The sequence below is a fragment of the Amphiura filiformis genome, chromosome 1, assembly GCF_039555335.1.
Source record: "Amphiura filiformis chromosome 1, Afil_fr2py, whole genome shotgun sequence".
Taxonomy (NCBI): domain Eukaryota; kingdom Metazoa; phylum Echinodermata; class Ophiuroidea; order Amphilepidida; family Amphiuridae; genus Amphiura; species Amphiura filiformis.
The window spans coordinates 81,178,783-81,194,184 of record NC_092628.1 but is presented as its reverse complement, the minus strand read 5'-3'; the positions used below and the strand labels follow the sequence as shown (position 1 = coordinate 81,194,184).

Genomic DNA, 15,402 nt, shown 5'->3' with positions numbered 1-15,402 from the left:
TCAGTAGACAGCATCACAAAGTATCAGGAATATAATTGTCCAATGACAATCTATGTGGTAAAAATATTTTGCTTTCTTCACTAGACAGTATCAAAAGTATCAGGAATATTGTCCAATGGCAATCTATGAGTAATATAAACATTTGTTGTTTTCTTTGGTAGATGGCAACACAAAGTATCCGGAATACCGTTCAATGACAATCTAACATGTTTAATGTATTTTGCTATCTTCGGTAGATAGCAACACGAAGTACGAAATACTGACCAATGTTAATCTACACAATAAACATATTTTGCTGCCTTCTGTAGATAGCAACACAGAGTAAGGAATATACTGTCCCATGCCCATCTACACAATAAATATCTTTTGCTAATATTCAGTAGACAGCAACAAAATGCATGGGTTATAATGTCCAATGGCAATCTACACAGTAAACATAAATTGCTATCTTTGGTAGATAGCAACACAAAGTATCAAGAATACTGTAACAATTTATACAGTAAACACATTATGCTATCTTCAGTAGATAGCAACACAAATTATCAGGAGTATTGTCCAATGACAATTTACACAATAGGCCTAAACACATTTTGCTATCTTCAGTAGACAGCAACATAAATTATCAGGAGTAATATCCAATTATTTACATAATAAACATATTTTGATATCTTCTGCAGATAGCAGTACAAAGTAAGGAATACTGTCCAATTGCAATCAACGCAATAAACATATTTTGCTATCTTCAATAGATTGCTACCTTGACTTTCATGAAATAATATTGGTTTTATATAAAAAATTATGTTTGTTTGCTAGCTTCATGACACACAGTCACATAATAAACACATTTTGCTATCTTCAATAAATAGCAACATTATCAGGACTATTGCCCAGTGACAATTTACACAGTAAACACAGGTTGCTATCTTCAGTAGATAGCAGCACAGATTATCAGGAGTATTGCTCAATGGCAATTTATGCAGTACATCTAAACACATTTTGCTATCTTCAGTAGACAGCAACACAAATTATCAGGCCTATTGTCCAATGAAAATTTACATAATAAACATATTTTGCTATCTTCTGTAGATAGCAGCACAAAGTAAGTAATATACTGTCCAACAATATTTGCTATCTTTAATAGATTGCTCCTGATACTTTATCTTTTATGAAATAATATTGGTTTTATATAAAATTTATCCTTTTTAAGTGTTTTAAATGTGTATTTCTAAATGTTTGACATGTTTTAAAGCGGAATATATATTCAAGTGCAATATATATTCATGTTCCAGGTGGAGAGGGTGGGATGTGGGTGGATGCTGTGAGCAGTGGATGGTATACATATTTTTATGTAAGTAATCTGTGAGTATTTTAGGAGTGATTTGTTTGGTAACTGCTTACTGCATTATGTACTTTTTTATGTATGTTTGTGTGTGTAATTATGCATGTTACTTGTTTGCTTATGGGTATGTAACTTGTAAGTGCTTGAGTTATGTAATAACCTGAGTGAGGATTTCTAAATTTTTTAGATTGGTTTGGTGCGTCATTTCAATTATAGTGCTTTAATTGTGTGCAATGTATTTTATTTATTTTATTTTAGAGTCTTTCTAGTCCTGTTGTAATTTGTTCATATATGTATTGATTTTGTATGTTTTATACCAAGTAAAATATATGCAATTTGGCCTTAGGGCCACAAGGTTATAATAAAATTGAATTGAATTATGAAATTGAATTGAATTGAATTGAAAGCAACACAAAATATCAGGAATACTGTTCAATGACATTTTATACAGTAAACAGTACACATTTTGCTATCTTCAGTAGATGTAGGTCTACATAATAAGCATATTTTGCTATCTTCAATAGATAGCAACACAAAGTATCAGGAATACTGTTCAATAACAATTTACACAGTAAACACATTTTGCTGTCTTCAATAGATAGCAGCACAAAGTAAGGAATACTGTCCAATTGCAATTTACATAATAAACATATTTGCTATCTTCAGTAGATAGCAACACAAAGTATCAAGAATACTGTTCAATAGCAATTTACAATGTAAACACATTTTGCTATCTTCAGTAGACAGCAACACAAATTATCAGTATTGTCCTATGACAATTTACACAGTAAATACAATAAACATAGTATGCTATCTTCAATAGACAACAGCTCATAGCATCAGTAATACTGTTCATGATAATCTACATATGTGACACGATCTGGTCCATGGGGGCCAAAGGAAGCATTTTTGAAAATTGAGTTACTATGATAATAACATTATACTTACAATAGGCTTTCATATACTGAAAACACCAAAGGCCTAGCATACTTGGTTCTAAAGTTATGTTTTTTGATGTCTATTTTCTTATGTATTTTATTGCTTTTTTTACTCCATATTTTTACCTTTATCTCAGTTTCAAATTTGCCGAATTTGGCCCAATGGATCAGATTGTGTCATATATTAAACATATTTTGCTATCTTCAGTAGATAGCAACATAAATATCAATGTTGTTCAATGACAATGTGCAGTAAAATTACCTAAGATCACTTCTCTTCAGAAGATATCAAGTGAGCATAAAAAGCAACAAATGATAGTTTCTTGAGAAAAATGACAGCTGGCATTTGAAATATCACTCATTGTATATAGATACTTCAGCTGCAGAATTGTGTTGAAAACATGTCCTTTCTGTCCCATGAAAATTCAGACTATAAGCCAGTCTGTTAAATATACTAGTATGAAACTTCCTGATCACCTTGTACATTGCCAACTATCTCTATTAGATAGCTTTTGAGAATGCTTGAATGCAAGTATAGTATATATTCTTCTATAGTTGACTTGGAATATCATCTCAATAGCCTTTCACTTTGCGAGTCTATTATGTGAGAATATTTCAATAGACATGGAGGGAGCTTCAGGTATTTCAATCAGATTTTATGAATACAAATATAGCCTCATAGAATTTGTGACATTTGCTTTTCACATTGACACCTTAATCATGTTTTACAAACTGTAGGTACACGTTGAATCATTTTATTATACATTTGACCTTTTAAAATATAAAAAAAAAAAAAAAAACGGGGTATTTGTATATTGTGAGTTATGTGTAACCTGCCAGTAACCATAGCAACATTGGACAATTTTATTAATATCAACATGTTTAGAGAATTCAACAACTTATTGTGATCAACACGCACACACAATCACATAAATGAAATGATGCCAAGTGCTTTATCGAGATTCTCTTGTTTTCTGACAAAATTACTTTTGTGCAAAACCAGAATACCTATGAGGCCTATCACGGTTAAATATATCTTTATTGTATATTGCTTCACTATCTACACTACAACTCAATTAAGGTTGTGCTTTAATTAAAATCTCTATTTTGACAGCAATATGGGGATGAGGTTTCTCAATTAGAATTATCCTTAAGGTGGTACTACACCCTTGATAAATTAGTGACTATTTTTGAATTTTTCTCAAAAAATAATAACACAATTGTAACAAAAGTTATGTATATTATAGGGGCAAGGAATCCAGTTACTACACTGGAATTTCAGTGACTCAAGACAAGCAGTACGTTATTTAAAAGAGGTACCGCTAGAATGTACCTCATTTCTTCACATAGATAATGAACCACTTGTCTTGAATCACTGAAATTTCAGTGAGTAATTGGATTCCTTGCCCCTATAATATACATAACTTTTGTTACCAGTGTGTAGTTATTTTTTGAGAAAAATGCAAAATTAGTCACACAATATTTACCAGGGGGTGTAGTACCACCTTAAAAATACCTTGATACAAGATAGGGTTGCAATATTGAGTCCATTATATCAAGCCACATTAAAGAGAGATCCCAATTCACTGCAATTTAATTTTGCTGTGACAAATTTATAATTATAAAATAACACTATCAAATTTGAAAATATCAGGCAAATCAAGAAGACTCGCATATTGAAACCTATCACAAAGAATAACTCTTAGCAAGTTAAATTCCACCTTTTAAAATGCAAAATCTTTTTGTAACAGCACTTAGAAACTGTAGGCTTTATACAGAGTGTATGCAATAAACCAACTGGAATGGTATTACAATCGAAATGGCAGCCATGTTGGAAGACACTTCTAAGATAGCTTAAGATGACAGAGGGACAGGTCTCTAGATCGATTCCACAACCACTCATACCATCATCTATTTTATTGTATTATCATGCAAATTGCCTCATGTTAACTTATGACAAAATTCAAGTTATAGTCACCATTTGACGGCCAAAAGTGTATAAAAAATATTTAGGGGTGAAAACAGTGATAAAGTTTATGTTTATCATATTTAGGGTAAAATTATGTGTAGATTCATTTTTTTGTTTTTTGAGAAGAAAAAAATGATTTTTGGTCTTTTTTTGCTGAAAATTGGCATTTTTTGAGACAATTATTTTCACAGTGGATTTCAAATATGCTATTGTACCTATTAAACCATAAAAATATTGTTTATTTTATGATTTAAATAATTAGACATTTAGCTTCAGTGTTTTGCACAAAACATACCCTTATTTCCACCTCAAGATTCACTCCCACACCCACACACAAAACATACTAAAAATCTATTACATTTGCATGGGCACATTACATGACATTTGAGGAGTAATGATGCAAAAGCACAATTTTCATCTTAACGTATACCTTGTCAGTTCAAAGGATACATAGTTGTCAATCACAATAAAACCTAAACCATGGTAATATGGCCCTTTTGATGGTTTTTCAGGAAACCAGTAATGTCAATGTGGAGTTTTACATGTACACAATTTCTGACTTAATACTACATAAAAACACTCAATTTGCTTTTTCCATATTTATCTTTCATACTGTGATGAATATAAAGTCAATTAGTTGAATCTTAGATTAGTGTGTGAGTACATGTACTGTTGTTATAGACCATTTCAACAATGGTGGTTCTATCTATTTCAAATCCAGTTCCAGTTCCATCAATTCAATTGCAAAGTGAACTAGAAAAGTCTATTTCCAATCTACATTGAATTGGATTAAAAGTGCCATGTAGCTAGTGACCATTAGCTCTAATGCACTCTGTTCAGAGCTGACACATAACTGTCTTGCTTCCTATTAGTCAGGCACTGTAGGGTCACATACAATGTAGGCCTCTACTTACTATCTTTTTTTCCCAAATAACATTAATGTAAAAGGCAGAAATATTTTGTTTAAAGTGGTTTTTGCACTTAGTGCACTTCAAAAATGTGGCTATTTCACATTTTATTTTATATTTAGTTTAAATCTAACGCTAGATTAAAGGTTTATGGCATTTCTTTTTGCAAATTGAAAGTTTGGTCAAATCCAGCAAATAATTGATGAGCAGTTCTCATTTTGACAATTTAAGCCCCATATATGAGAATAGATAGTATAGGTGCAGACACAAGTAGGTTGTTTGATTGATCGCTGAATTGCTTACTGCCTAAATGCTCTGTGTGCTAGCCATATAGGCGTCAAAGTCCAAGTTTTGAGATATTTTCTCAAAATATCAAGAGCTGTCTTAAGAACCACTGAACCAATGCTAGGCTTGTTTGTACTCATTTTAATGCATTTTTCAAGCTGATTCCAAATAAAAATGAAATGAAAATGTACAATTCTGAAATTTTTGAATTTTGATTTTAACTTGTCGTCTGCACTTGACCTGGGCATTTGACGCCCGCATGGAGAGAGTTAACCAACAATATTTACTATTCAAAGAAATTAACTCGGTTGTGTGTAAAGTATAAATTTTACTGTTAAAGGGGTATGATTTGAGCATCCTCTTTTTTAGATATGTGACGTGTCATATCAAAAGGAGACACTTTTGGGCCGGTTATTAATTTTGAGGTTTTTACATATCTTAAATATAGAGATATTTTGCTCCACAACGCCGCTTTTCCCCAATGAAATCGGACATTCCTAAGCGAAGATATTGAGTTCGGAAGTTATGGTATTATAAAATTGGAAATTGAGATATCGGCCTTTAAAAATATTATTGACAATGTTGAGAGTAGGAATTAACTTGAAAAATGTCTCAAAAAATACAAGATGCCAGATATATTCCGGTCTGAAACTATCAGACAATATTTTTAACATTAAATAACATCACAAATTCGCAACAAACCCAAATTGTGAAAAAATCTCCCACCGGCAGATTTTTGGCTATTTCTCCATTTACGATCCTGCCCAAAAGTGTCTCCTTTTGACATGACACGTCACATATGGTTCAATATCCATGAAAAAAAGCTTACAATTTCCAACATTAAAATGAATTTGAGCAATGAATTTCATAATTTACACAATTACAAAGTGCCCCCATAGGCCACAGTGTTCTCATGTTGGGTTGTCGATGGCAAGAATTGCAAATTGGATGATATCTTTGTCAAACGGCCAAATTTGCAAGAAAGTTTATGCACAAACACATTACATAGTCCTAGGTTTCTAGTGGTATAAAAACTTTTTTGGAGTACAGTAAGCAGTGGCGTAACTACAGGGGGACAACGTGCCCCGGGTGCCACCCTTAGCGGGGCGCCAAATTGACCAATTCAGCATCGATTTTCGCGCGCTTCACGCGAATTTCACCACAAAATCAATTGAAAAAACATTTTACGACCGATATTCAACTTCTAGTAAGGGCTCATATTGAAATTCCCCTGCAGCTTTCCTGTGCTAGCCTTCTTTTGTTAAAATCCTGGGCAGGGTGTATCACTGATGCATATAATCCATCCGTTTTATGACCAAGCTTTCCTGAGGCGCGCGCTTAGCGAGGGGAATCCTGCCTTCTTTCTGTGTGAAAACGTTGTAGGGTATTTCAGTATGAGCCCTAACCAAAATTGTTTAAAGAATTGAGAGGGGGCACATCTAAGATATTCTCGGGTGGGGGGCGTAGGGCGTCAATTTTGTTTCTTACCCCGGGCGTTACTAACCCTACTTACACCACTGACGGTAAGTGAGGGAATGAGGCTGTGGATCACAAAGTGCTTCTTTTAAGTATTCCATATACTGGCTATGCTGTTCATTTTTCCTCACTGCATATAAGCACTGGCAACTTTACACTCGGTTTGTGGTGGATGGTCATAAATAAACAAACAAAATCCTTTAAAATTGCTCCCAAAAATGTGCATGGGACAAACTCGTTTTATAGCCTTTTTTTTATATGTGATGAATATTGTATTTCAAAAGCATTATAACTGAGATTCTCTAAAATTTTGTTACTTTTGAATAATATATATATTCTACGTTTCAAAACTTGTCATCAAAGGATTTCCTACCATTGTGTAAACAATGAATGATTGATGTGAACATCCGTTAGTAATGGAGACATTACTTGAAATATACATCATGTACATTCGTAGTCTACGTCACCAATACAGTCGTATCTCAAACGCCTGCATTATGTGATTTTTATTATCATTGTTGTATTTCATATCGTTATTTTATGCTTCTTCTTTTATGAATGGACAAAAGATTGTAATATATTCATAATACCTCAAAATTAATTAACAATTTACACAGAGTATAAATAATACATACACACTACACAGGATAATTAGAGAATAAAGGTATTGCTTTTAGCCACTGTCGTGTATCGTCTCATATAACACGGGCGATATCATTATTTTAAGTAAAACAACAAGGTGAAGCCGAGTTGTTTTAAGCTAAAAATAATGATGTTACCATGTTATATGAGACGATAGATGCACAACAGCGGCTAAAAACAATTCCTTTATTCACATTCATAAACACTTCAATTCAAATTTTAAAAAATCAAATCAAATCAAATCCTTCATTTTTGAGGAATTACCTACATTTATAGGGCTTAAAATCAATCAGTCCTGTCGTTGCTATGCGCTTCCGATTGGTTCAAATAGCGAGGACGCGTATAGCGTCGATGCACACACCCTGATATCTCAATTTGTCACTCAAATTGAATCTCATATTGGATCTCAAATTGCTTCTCAAATCTATTCAATTTGAGACGATTACAAATATGAGATCCATTTTCCAAAATGAGATACTTTTGAATATCAGTGTTTATACTTTACACACAAGTGAGTTAATTTCTTTGAATAGTAAATATTGTTGGTTAACTCTCTATTTGGAATCAGCTTGAAAATGCATATCACACAGGTTAGAACCAATAAGATTGCAGAAACATTCTCAAGTGTTTAAGAATTCAATGACTCATCTTGCTTGAATTCATGATTAATTACAAATGCAGAAAGACTCTTGTCCAATTATTGAAAGTCTCATGTCTCTCTCAGTCATAATGTACTACATTTGTACAGCCTAAAAGATGACCTACATGTAGATTTAGGGAATGTATGTTATGGTCCGTACACCCACCGCATCATAAACCTTATATTCGTCGATCGCTACCCTATACCAAAGACCGGTTCCACTACATTTGGTGCCAGCAGGGGGTAAAGTTGTTGTTGGATTACAGAGAGTTTCCTGTGTTCTTATAAGAAACACTATTACCGGTACATTGTAAATTGCTATCTGAAGAAATTCCTGACATTCTTAACTTTGCCGATCACTACCTTATACCGAAGGCCGGTTCCGCTACATTTGGTGCCAGTAGGGGGTAAAGTTGTTGTTGAATTGCAGAGAGTTTCCTCTGTTCTTACAAGAAATGTTATTAAATTGCTATCTGAAGAAATTCCTGACATCCCGCAAAAAGCACTTTGAGTTATCAAGAATCCTACAAAAGCACTTTTAAGACCTTTTCATTCTTTCTGCTCGGCCACAACTGGCATGTTTACCAATGCCAACATGAATTCTTTACCAATGGACAATAATTGCTCGCTTGAATTTCCAGGATGAGCATAAATAAATACTCTATAAAGGAGTCAAATTTCAACTCTTTTATGGATTGCCTACAGTGATCACTCCAATGGGGTGAAAAATCACTCTTTTGGGAGTGAATTGCACTCCTTGTTCACTCTTTTGAGAGTGAATTTGACTCCTTCTAGAGTGAATTTTAGTCACTTTTTACTCTTGCCATTTCACTCCATTAGAGTGATCATTGAAGCCCATCTTTTTCACTGAAGCCAATCTTTTTTACTCTTTTACATTTAGAGAGTATCACATCAGGTTTCAAGCTTTAATGTTCAATTACCAAGTATTAATGTTCAATAATAGGCTTTTTAATAGTAAGCAAATTCCATGTCTTATGACTCGCTATAAATAAAATATAAACAATTCTAATTAGTAGGCTTCGGCGATTGTTAAAAACAATCAATTTTGATTTAATTTTTTTTAAATCAATTATTTTCGAATATTGCACGACTGTAATAGGTGGAGCATTATTGGTCATATAGAATCCCACTATTATTTAACTTGTTATTCTGGTTGTAGTTTCAGCTAATAAACCACCTACCAGTTGCTTAAAAGTCTATTTGCTTTTCAAAATGATCAAGTATTTTCGATGAAATAAAAATGCTGATATTTCGATTAGGCTTACAAGTAGTGTTTTTAAATAATCAAGTACTCGATTAAAAAAACTATAATCAATTATTTTTGGTTAATCAAAATATCACCCAAACCCAAACAGAAGTGCTAATTAAATATGGTAGCTGTATTAAAGTTTGTTCGGTTCATAATAGGCAAAAAAAATAAGACTCATAACATCCATGTATTGATATTGAATGACGTGGACAGTTGAGCGCAGCACTTACGCTAATTGCGTGTTGCGTAATGCATGACTGACCTTGAATGCTTATGTGAATTTACACGAGCGTGAAATGGAACTTTATCGCAGTAACAAAAACCAAATAATTTTCACCAATTACATGCCGAACAAACTTTAGGGATACATTGATAATACACTCACCTTCTCCCGTCTCTAGATTTTGTGAGTGAGAGCGATTAAAATCCATTGCAACCTGTCTTGGATGAGGATGACATTCATCGCCTCGTAATAAGTCATTGATGAGATGCACAATTAAGAGATCCAAGAGAAAAGGCTGGAGGGGTGCTGTCAATCAATTCAAATTTGTACGAAATCTGTAACAAAATCAAAACCATGACGATGATGGAGTTATCAAACTTAAAATAATTAGTCATGTGGTGAAGACAATCAATTAACTAGAATTACACGGTTCGTAATTAAGATGGCCCCCACACAAAGGTGTGTAAATAACACAGATTTGTAAATAAATATAACAAATAAATTATAATAAATATGCAATATATATGCAAATAATTTGCAAATAACAGGGCCAAAAACTAAATTTTTGACAAAATATACATGTAAAATACTAGGCGTTTACCCATATTTGGTGGTTCTTGGCTGGGTGCGATTACCTGGCTGATGATGACTGTACCCACCATGTTTCATGCCCATCCGACAGTTTTTACTAATTTGACCTCAGATGACCCCTGGTGACCCCAAAGTACCCACCAAGTTTCATGCCCATCCAACAGTTTTTACTAATTTGACCTCAGCTGACCACTGGTGACCTCTGGTGACCCCAAAATGACATTCCAAAAAATTAAATCAATCTAAATGTTGACTGTATACCCACCAAGTTTCATGCCCATATGACAGTTTTTGCTAATTTGACCTCAGATGACCCCTAGATGACCTCCGGTGACCTTGACCCACTATCCATTACAAATTTGTTCTGTCTGGGGTCAAGATGCACCCACCCACCAAGTTTGAGGAATGTGCGACCCCTAGTTTCAGAGAAAATAGGCGGTGTTAATAAGAGAGACTGACCATGGCATCCTACGGTGGAGTAAGAGAGAAGACCCCAGGATGGGGTCCCCGGGGTAGTAATCCACTAACAAATGCAAACTTGGTCTGCCTCGGAACAAGTTACACTTAACCACCATGTTTGGGGAACGTGCAACTCCTACTCCGAGAAAATAGGCAGACAGACAGACTCACAGACAGAGTCACAGACTACCAGTATTATTATATAGACTAGGCGGTTACCCGTATTTGGCGGTTCTCGGCTGGGCGCGATTACCTGGCTGATGGCTGGCTGTACCCACCAAGTTCCATGCCCATCTGACAATTTTTACTTATTTGACCTTATGACCCTTGGTGACCCCTAAATGACCTTCCCAAAATTTGGCTCGAAATGGTGACTGTACCCACCAAGTTTCATGCCCATCCGACAGTTTTTACTAAATTGACCTCAGATACGACAGTTTTAAGTTATTTGACCTCAGATGACCCCTGGGTGACCCTGAACGACCCCAAAATGACCTTAAAAAAATTTGGTTCTAAATGCTGACTGTGCCCACCAAGTTTCATGCCCATACGACAGTTTTCAGTTATTTGACCTCAAATAACCCATTCTCAGACCTTTGTTTTCCTGAAAACTCCACCATAATTATAATTTATATAGACTTCAGTTCCAAAAATATGGCTACTTTGGTGTGTTGCTCAGAACACTAAAATACAAAGGAAGTTGAATACTATTATTGGCTATATGAATATTCCTGACATCCTAAATTGGCTCGGGAATTGGCTATCATCTCCAAATATATTCCTTAAATTGGCTATATTTCACACAAAAATATTTCTGACATCGTAAAGGAGGATTTCGTGATCCTAGGATCCTCTTTTTATGACATTTTTCAGTAGATATCCACGAAGAAAGCTTATTCCTAGAATTTCAGTTGGTTCCAATTTTGCGTTAGCGAAGTTATGCATGATTATGTGTATGACACTGCTCCATAGGCCACTGTTGTAATTTCGTTCTGGTATAACAGAACGAAATTCAAATTTGACGAAATTTTTGGTAGATAAACATTATGTAGCCAGAGGTTTCGAGTGGTATAAAAATCTCAATGAGGGGATGAGGCTGTGGATCACGAAATGCCCTTTTAAATTGGCTATATTTCAAAATATATATTCTTGACATCCTAAATTGGGTATATCTGAAAATAAATATAAGGTTTTAAATTTGGGTTCTCCAAAATCTTGCATGTGTCAAGGGGCAAAGATTTTTTGGAATGTCAAAGGGGGGTAGAAATGTTTTTTGGCACAAAAGGGAGGGGGGAAAGATTTTTTGGGGGGCACAGCCAGGGAGGATCGATTTTGTCGGTCCATTTTGAGAATTCACCAACCAGGGGGTACACATAATTATTGCACCACCCCAAAGGAAACATTAACAATTTGAGCAACCTCTGTTAAGGGGTGAAGCAACTTTCAATTAAAGCTATAATTATAATATTTCTGTAAAAATAGATTAGTATTTATTTTCCATAAAATGGTTAGCTTTTACTGTTAGATACATACGTCGATCCCTGTTTAATTTTGAGCCGTACAAGTAAGGTAAAGCAAAGAAAATTTAAATTTACTACTAGCGGTTGTAATACGGTACGACCCTCTGATGTGTGTGTGTATGTATGTCCTGCACGCCGTGTACGTGTTCGACTAATATTTCCATCGTAATAATAAAACGATGGTTCCTGCATTTTATTCAAAAACTCGGATTTTAACAAAACTACAGCACCTAAAGTCTTCTTTTTAAAGATTTTTGCAGAGTAGCTTTGTTTACTAAAGTACCGTACATTACAACGTGTAAAAACCAGAATTTAAAATTATTTTGTCTTGATTTTTGCAGAGTAGCTTTGTTTACTAAAGTACATTACCATCGTGTAAAAACCAGAATTTAAAATTATTTTGAGGGTGTTCTCCTCAGCATGGCTTTAAACAGGAAAAGTGATGTCCAAACATTTTAAAAAATGTATACAGATCTTAAAGGGGCATTTCGTGATCCACAGCCTCATCCCCCCACTTTTCCCAAAAAAAGTTGAGATTTTTACACCACTGGATACCTCTGGCTACATAATGTTTATGTACCAAATATTTCTTGCAGATTAATTCGTTTAGCAAAAATATCGCAAATTTGAATTTCGTTCAGGTGCCCCAGAACGAAATTAAAACACGTTGTCTATGGAGCAGTGTAATAGGGGAGAGCGGGGAGTGTTCGCCCTAGGGGCAGGTTCGCCCACCCCTTGTTTCTCAGCACTACGGCTATCGGGGAATTTGGTGATGGCAAAATTAGGTGACATAGGTCATTATAAACTTCTCATATTATCTACGCGACATATAGGGACGTGTTCATCGAACTGCAGCCAAAACAAAAAAATTACACCAAAACATAATTTTTTCTTGCATTAATAATCTTGTATTATCATTGATACATAAATACAGATGGTTTTAATGGAAATCTGTATTTGGAACATATGGGATTTATTAAAGATTTAATGAATTTATAAACTCCTTATTCGATTTGTTATTTTCATACCCTGAAGAAAATACAAAAATGTGCACAAGGGGCACGTTCGACCTTTTGAGGATGGGGCGTTTCGCCATATCTACCCCAAACTGGAGGGCGGACATGCCCCATCAGCGTAATATGCAAAATATTGACAATTATACCATTAAACAAGGTAAAACTACTGAAAAGCATGTTTTTTAAAGTTATGTGGTATCAGTATTACTCATACCACCGTTTATGTCCTAATCCATAATCCCCCGCAGTTGTAAACATGATACGTTTAAGCTCACTTTGGACCCCTACATTTTACCCTGACCCGACCCCTGCAACAGATTTATTGATTCCCCAGAAGAGAATGAATGCCCTGTATACTCTTGCTAAATGTTTGCATTGAATATGTTATTGTAACACAATGTTTAAACCTTTTTGTGATTAGGGTGAACTTACCCCACTATATGGGCTTAACCTGCCCCAATATGGGGCAAGTTCGCCACTCTGCAAAACTTTTTTGTTTGCTCTATCCTGTTGCTATTGTGAGGCCTATAGTTCTGGGATTGTGGTCGTACATGTATATAGCTAAGATATAGGGATTTCACATGGGCTAATCAGGTCATCCCTAACCTTAAAATTGACATCGCTAGGCTGGTCAGAAAAAAATAGGGCGAACACTCCCCGCTCTCCCCTACACATAATCATGCATAATTCGCAAACGCAAAATCGGAATCAACTGAAATTTTGGAAATAAGCTTTTTTCGTGGATATCTACCGAAAAATGTCATAAAAAGAGGATGCTAGGTTCACGAAATCCTCCTTTAAATATCAGGGCAGCCAGCATCCAATGGGGAGGGGCCAAGGGGAGGGGAAGCTGCTGCTCCTGCCCCCCCCCCCCCCCCATGACAAAATTCATCCCCCCACTACACTGAAAGGTGGAGATTGGAGATGCGGGAGACCCCCCAGCTTGCAACCCATTTAAAATTTGCACGGCAAATTACTGTTAGTCTTACTGTTTATATTCATCATCATGCATGCTCGCCAGTTTTTATACATTATAATCAAAATAATGTAAGCTTACCACTGCACTGCCTTATTGCGAACTGTAAACTGACGATGCGGATTTCTACCATGATGAAGTGTCAAGACTTAGAGCATACAGCTAACATGACAGTTGCAGGTCATGATGACCCGATGCGATGATACAATTTTGTAAGGCAGTGTCAGCTAGTACAGGCTTTCCAAAGGCAATGCTGCAATATCCTTCAAATCAATCACGACGGCTAAACACTGTAACGGATAATTACTTGTATTGTTTGCAAATAAATCCAATTAAACCAACATCTCATGTGCAACCACAACATCCATCGCACACTGCTACATGCAGCTATCTAGACAGTTCAGTACGTACGGCAAGTGTTACGGCTCGGCAGAGATGTCATCCCGTTTGGTGCAGAAAATGAGGGCGTTGGTGCGGCACCAAAGTGGTTGACAGAATGGCGCCACGTTAAAATGCCTATCTCATTCTGATTTTCTGGGTTCTGGATTCGGAGGGGCTGTGCAATAAGGAGGCCATAGGCCTACTAGCATTTCCTTCGGAAGGGGTTGTGTCTAAATGGAAATAAAAATAGGGGGGTCCATAAAATGTTGATGACCAAAATGTATAATAGTAGGCCTATATAATAGGGAGTTGTCGAAATAGGGGGTTGCATTTTAATGATGCCAACTTTTTATAAATGTGGCCCCACTCCTGAAGAAGAAAATGCCAGCCCCCTAATTATGAGTCCTGGTGGGAGGGAAAATGGGGTGGGGGGAAAGAAAAGGGGGGTAGGGGGAAGCCATTTTTGGCAAGCCAAGAAGGGGGGGGGCAAGCAATTTTTGGCGCACATTCATGGGGCGCTTGTCGGGGCGCTTGTATAAAAAGCTCTAAAAAGGCGTAGGAAAGCAGTAAATTTTCCTGGATTAGGATCCCAAAAATTTGGCATGTATAAAGAAGGGTGGCAAAGATTTTTTGGCAGGCCGAGAGGGGGGAGCAAGCAATTTTCGGCAGGCCGAGTGGAAGGGGGGGTGCAAGCGATCTTTGGCGAGCCGTTTGGAAATTGTACACCCCCAGCTCATCATTGCACAGCCCATGAAGGGAAGGGAACAGG

General features: G+C 35.8%; 1 protein-coding gene across 1 annotated transcript in view; it reads right to left on the bottom strand.

The window, feature by feature from the left end:
* The window catches only part of LOC140154518 (uncharacterized), a 69,691-nt gene extending 55,073 nt beyond the window's left edge, over positions 1–14,618 (bottom strand). The window contains exons 1-2 of the mRNA XM_072177090.1: positions 14,334–14,618; positions 9,853–10,025 (exon numbers count right to left, since the gene is read on the bottom strand). Of these exons, the coding sequence (XP_072033191.1) occupies positions 9,853–9,898 (46 nt within the window). The 5' untranslated portion in view covers positions 9,899–10,025; positions 14,334–14,618. The remainder of the gene's footprint in view (positions 1–9,852; positions 10,026–14,333) is intronic.
* Positions 14,619–15,402: the final 784 nt, after the last annotated feature.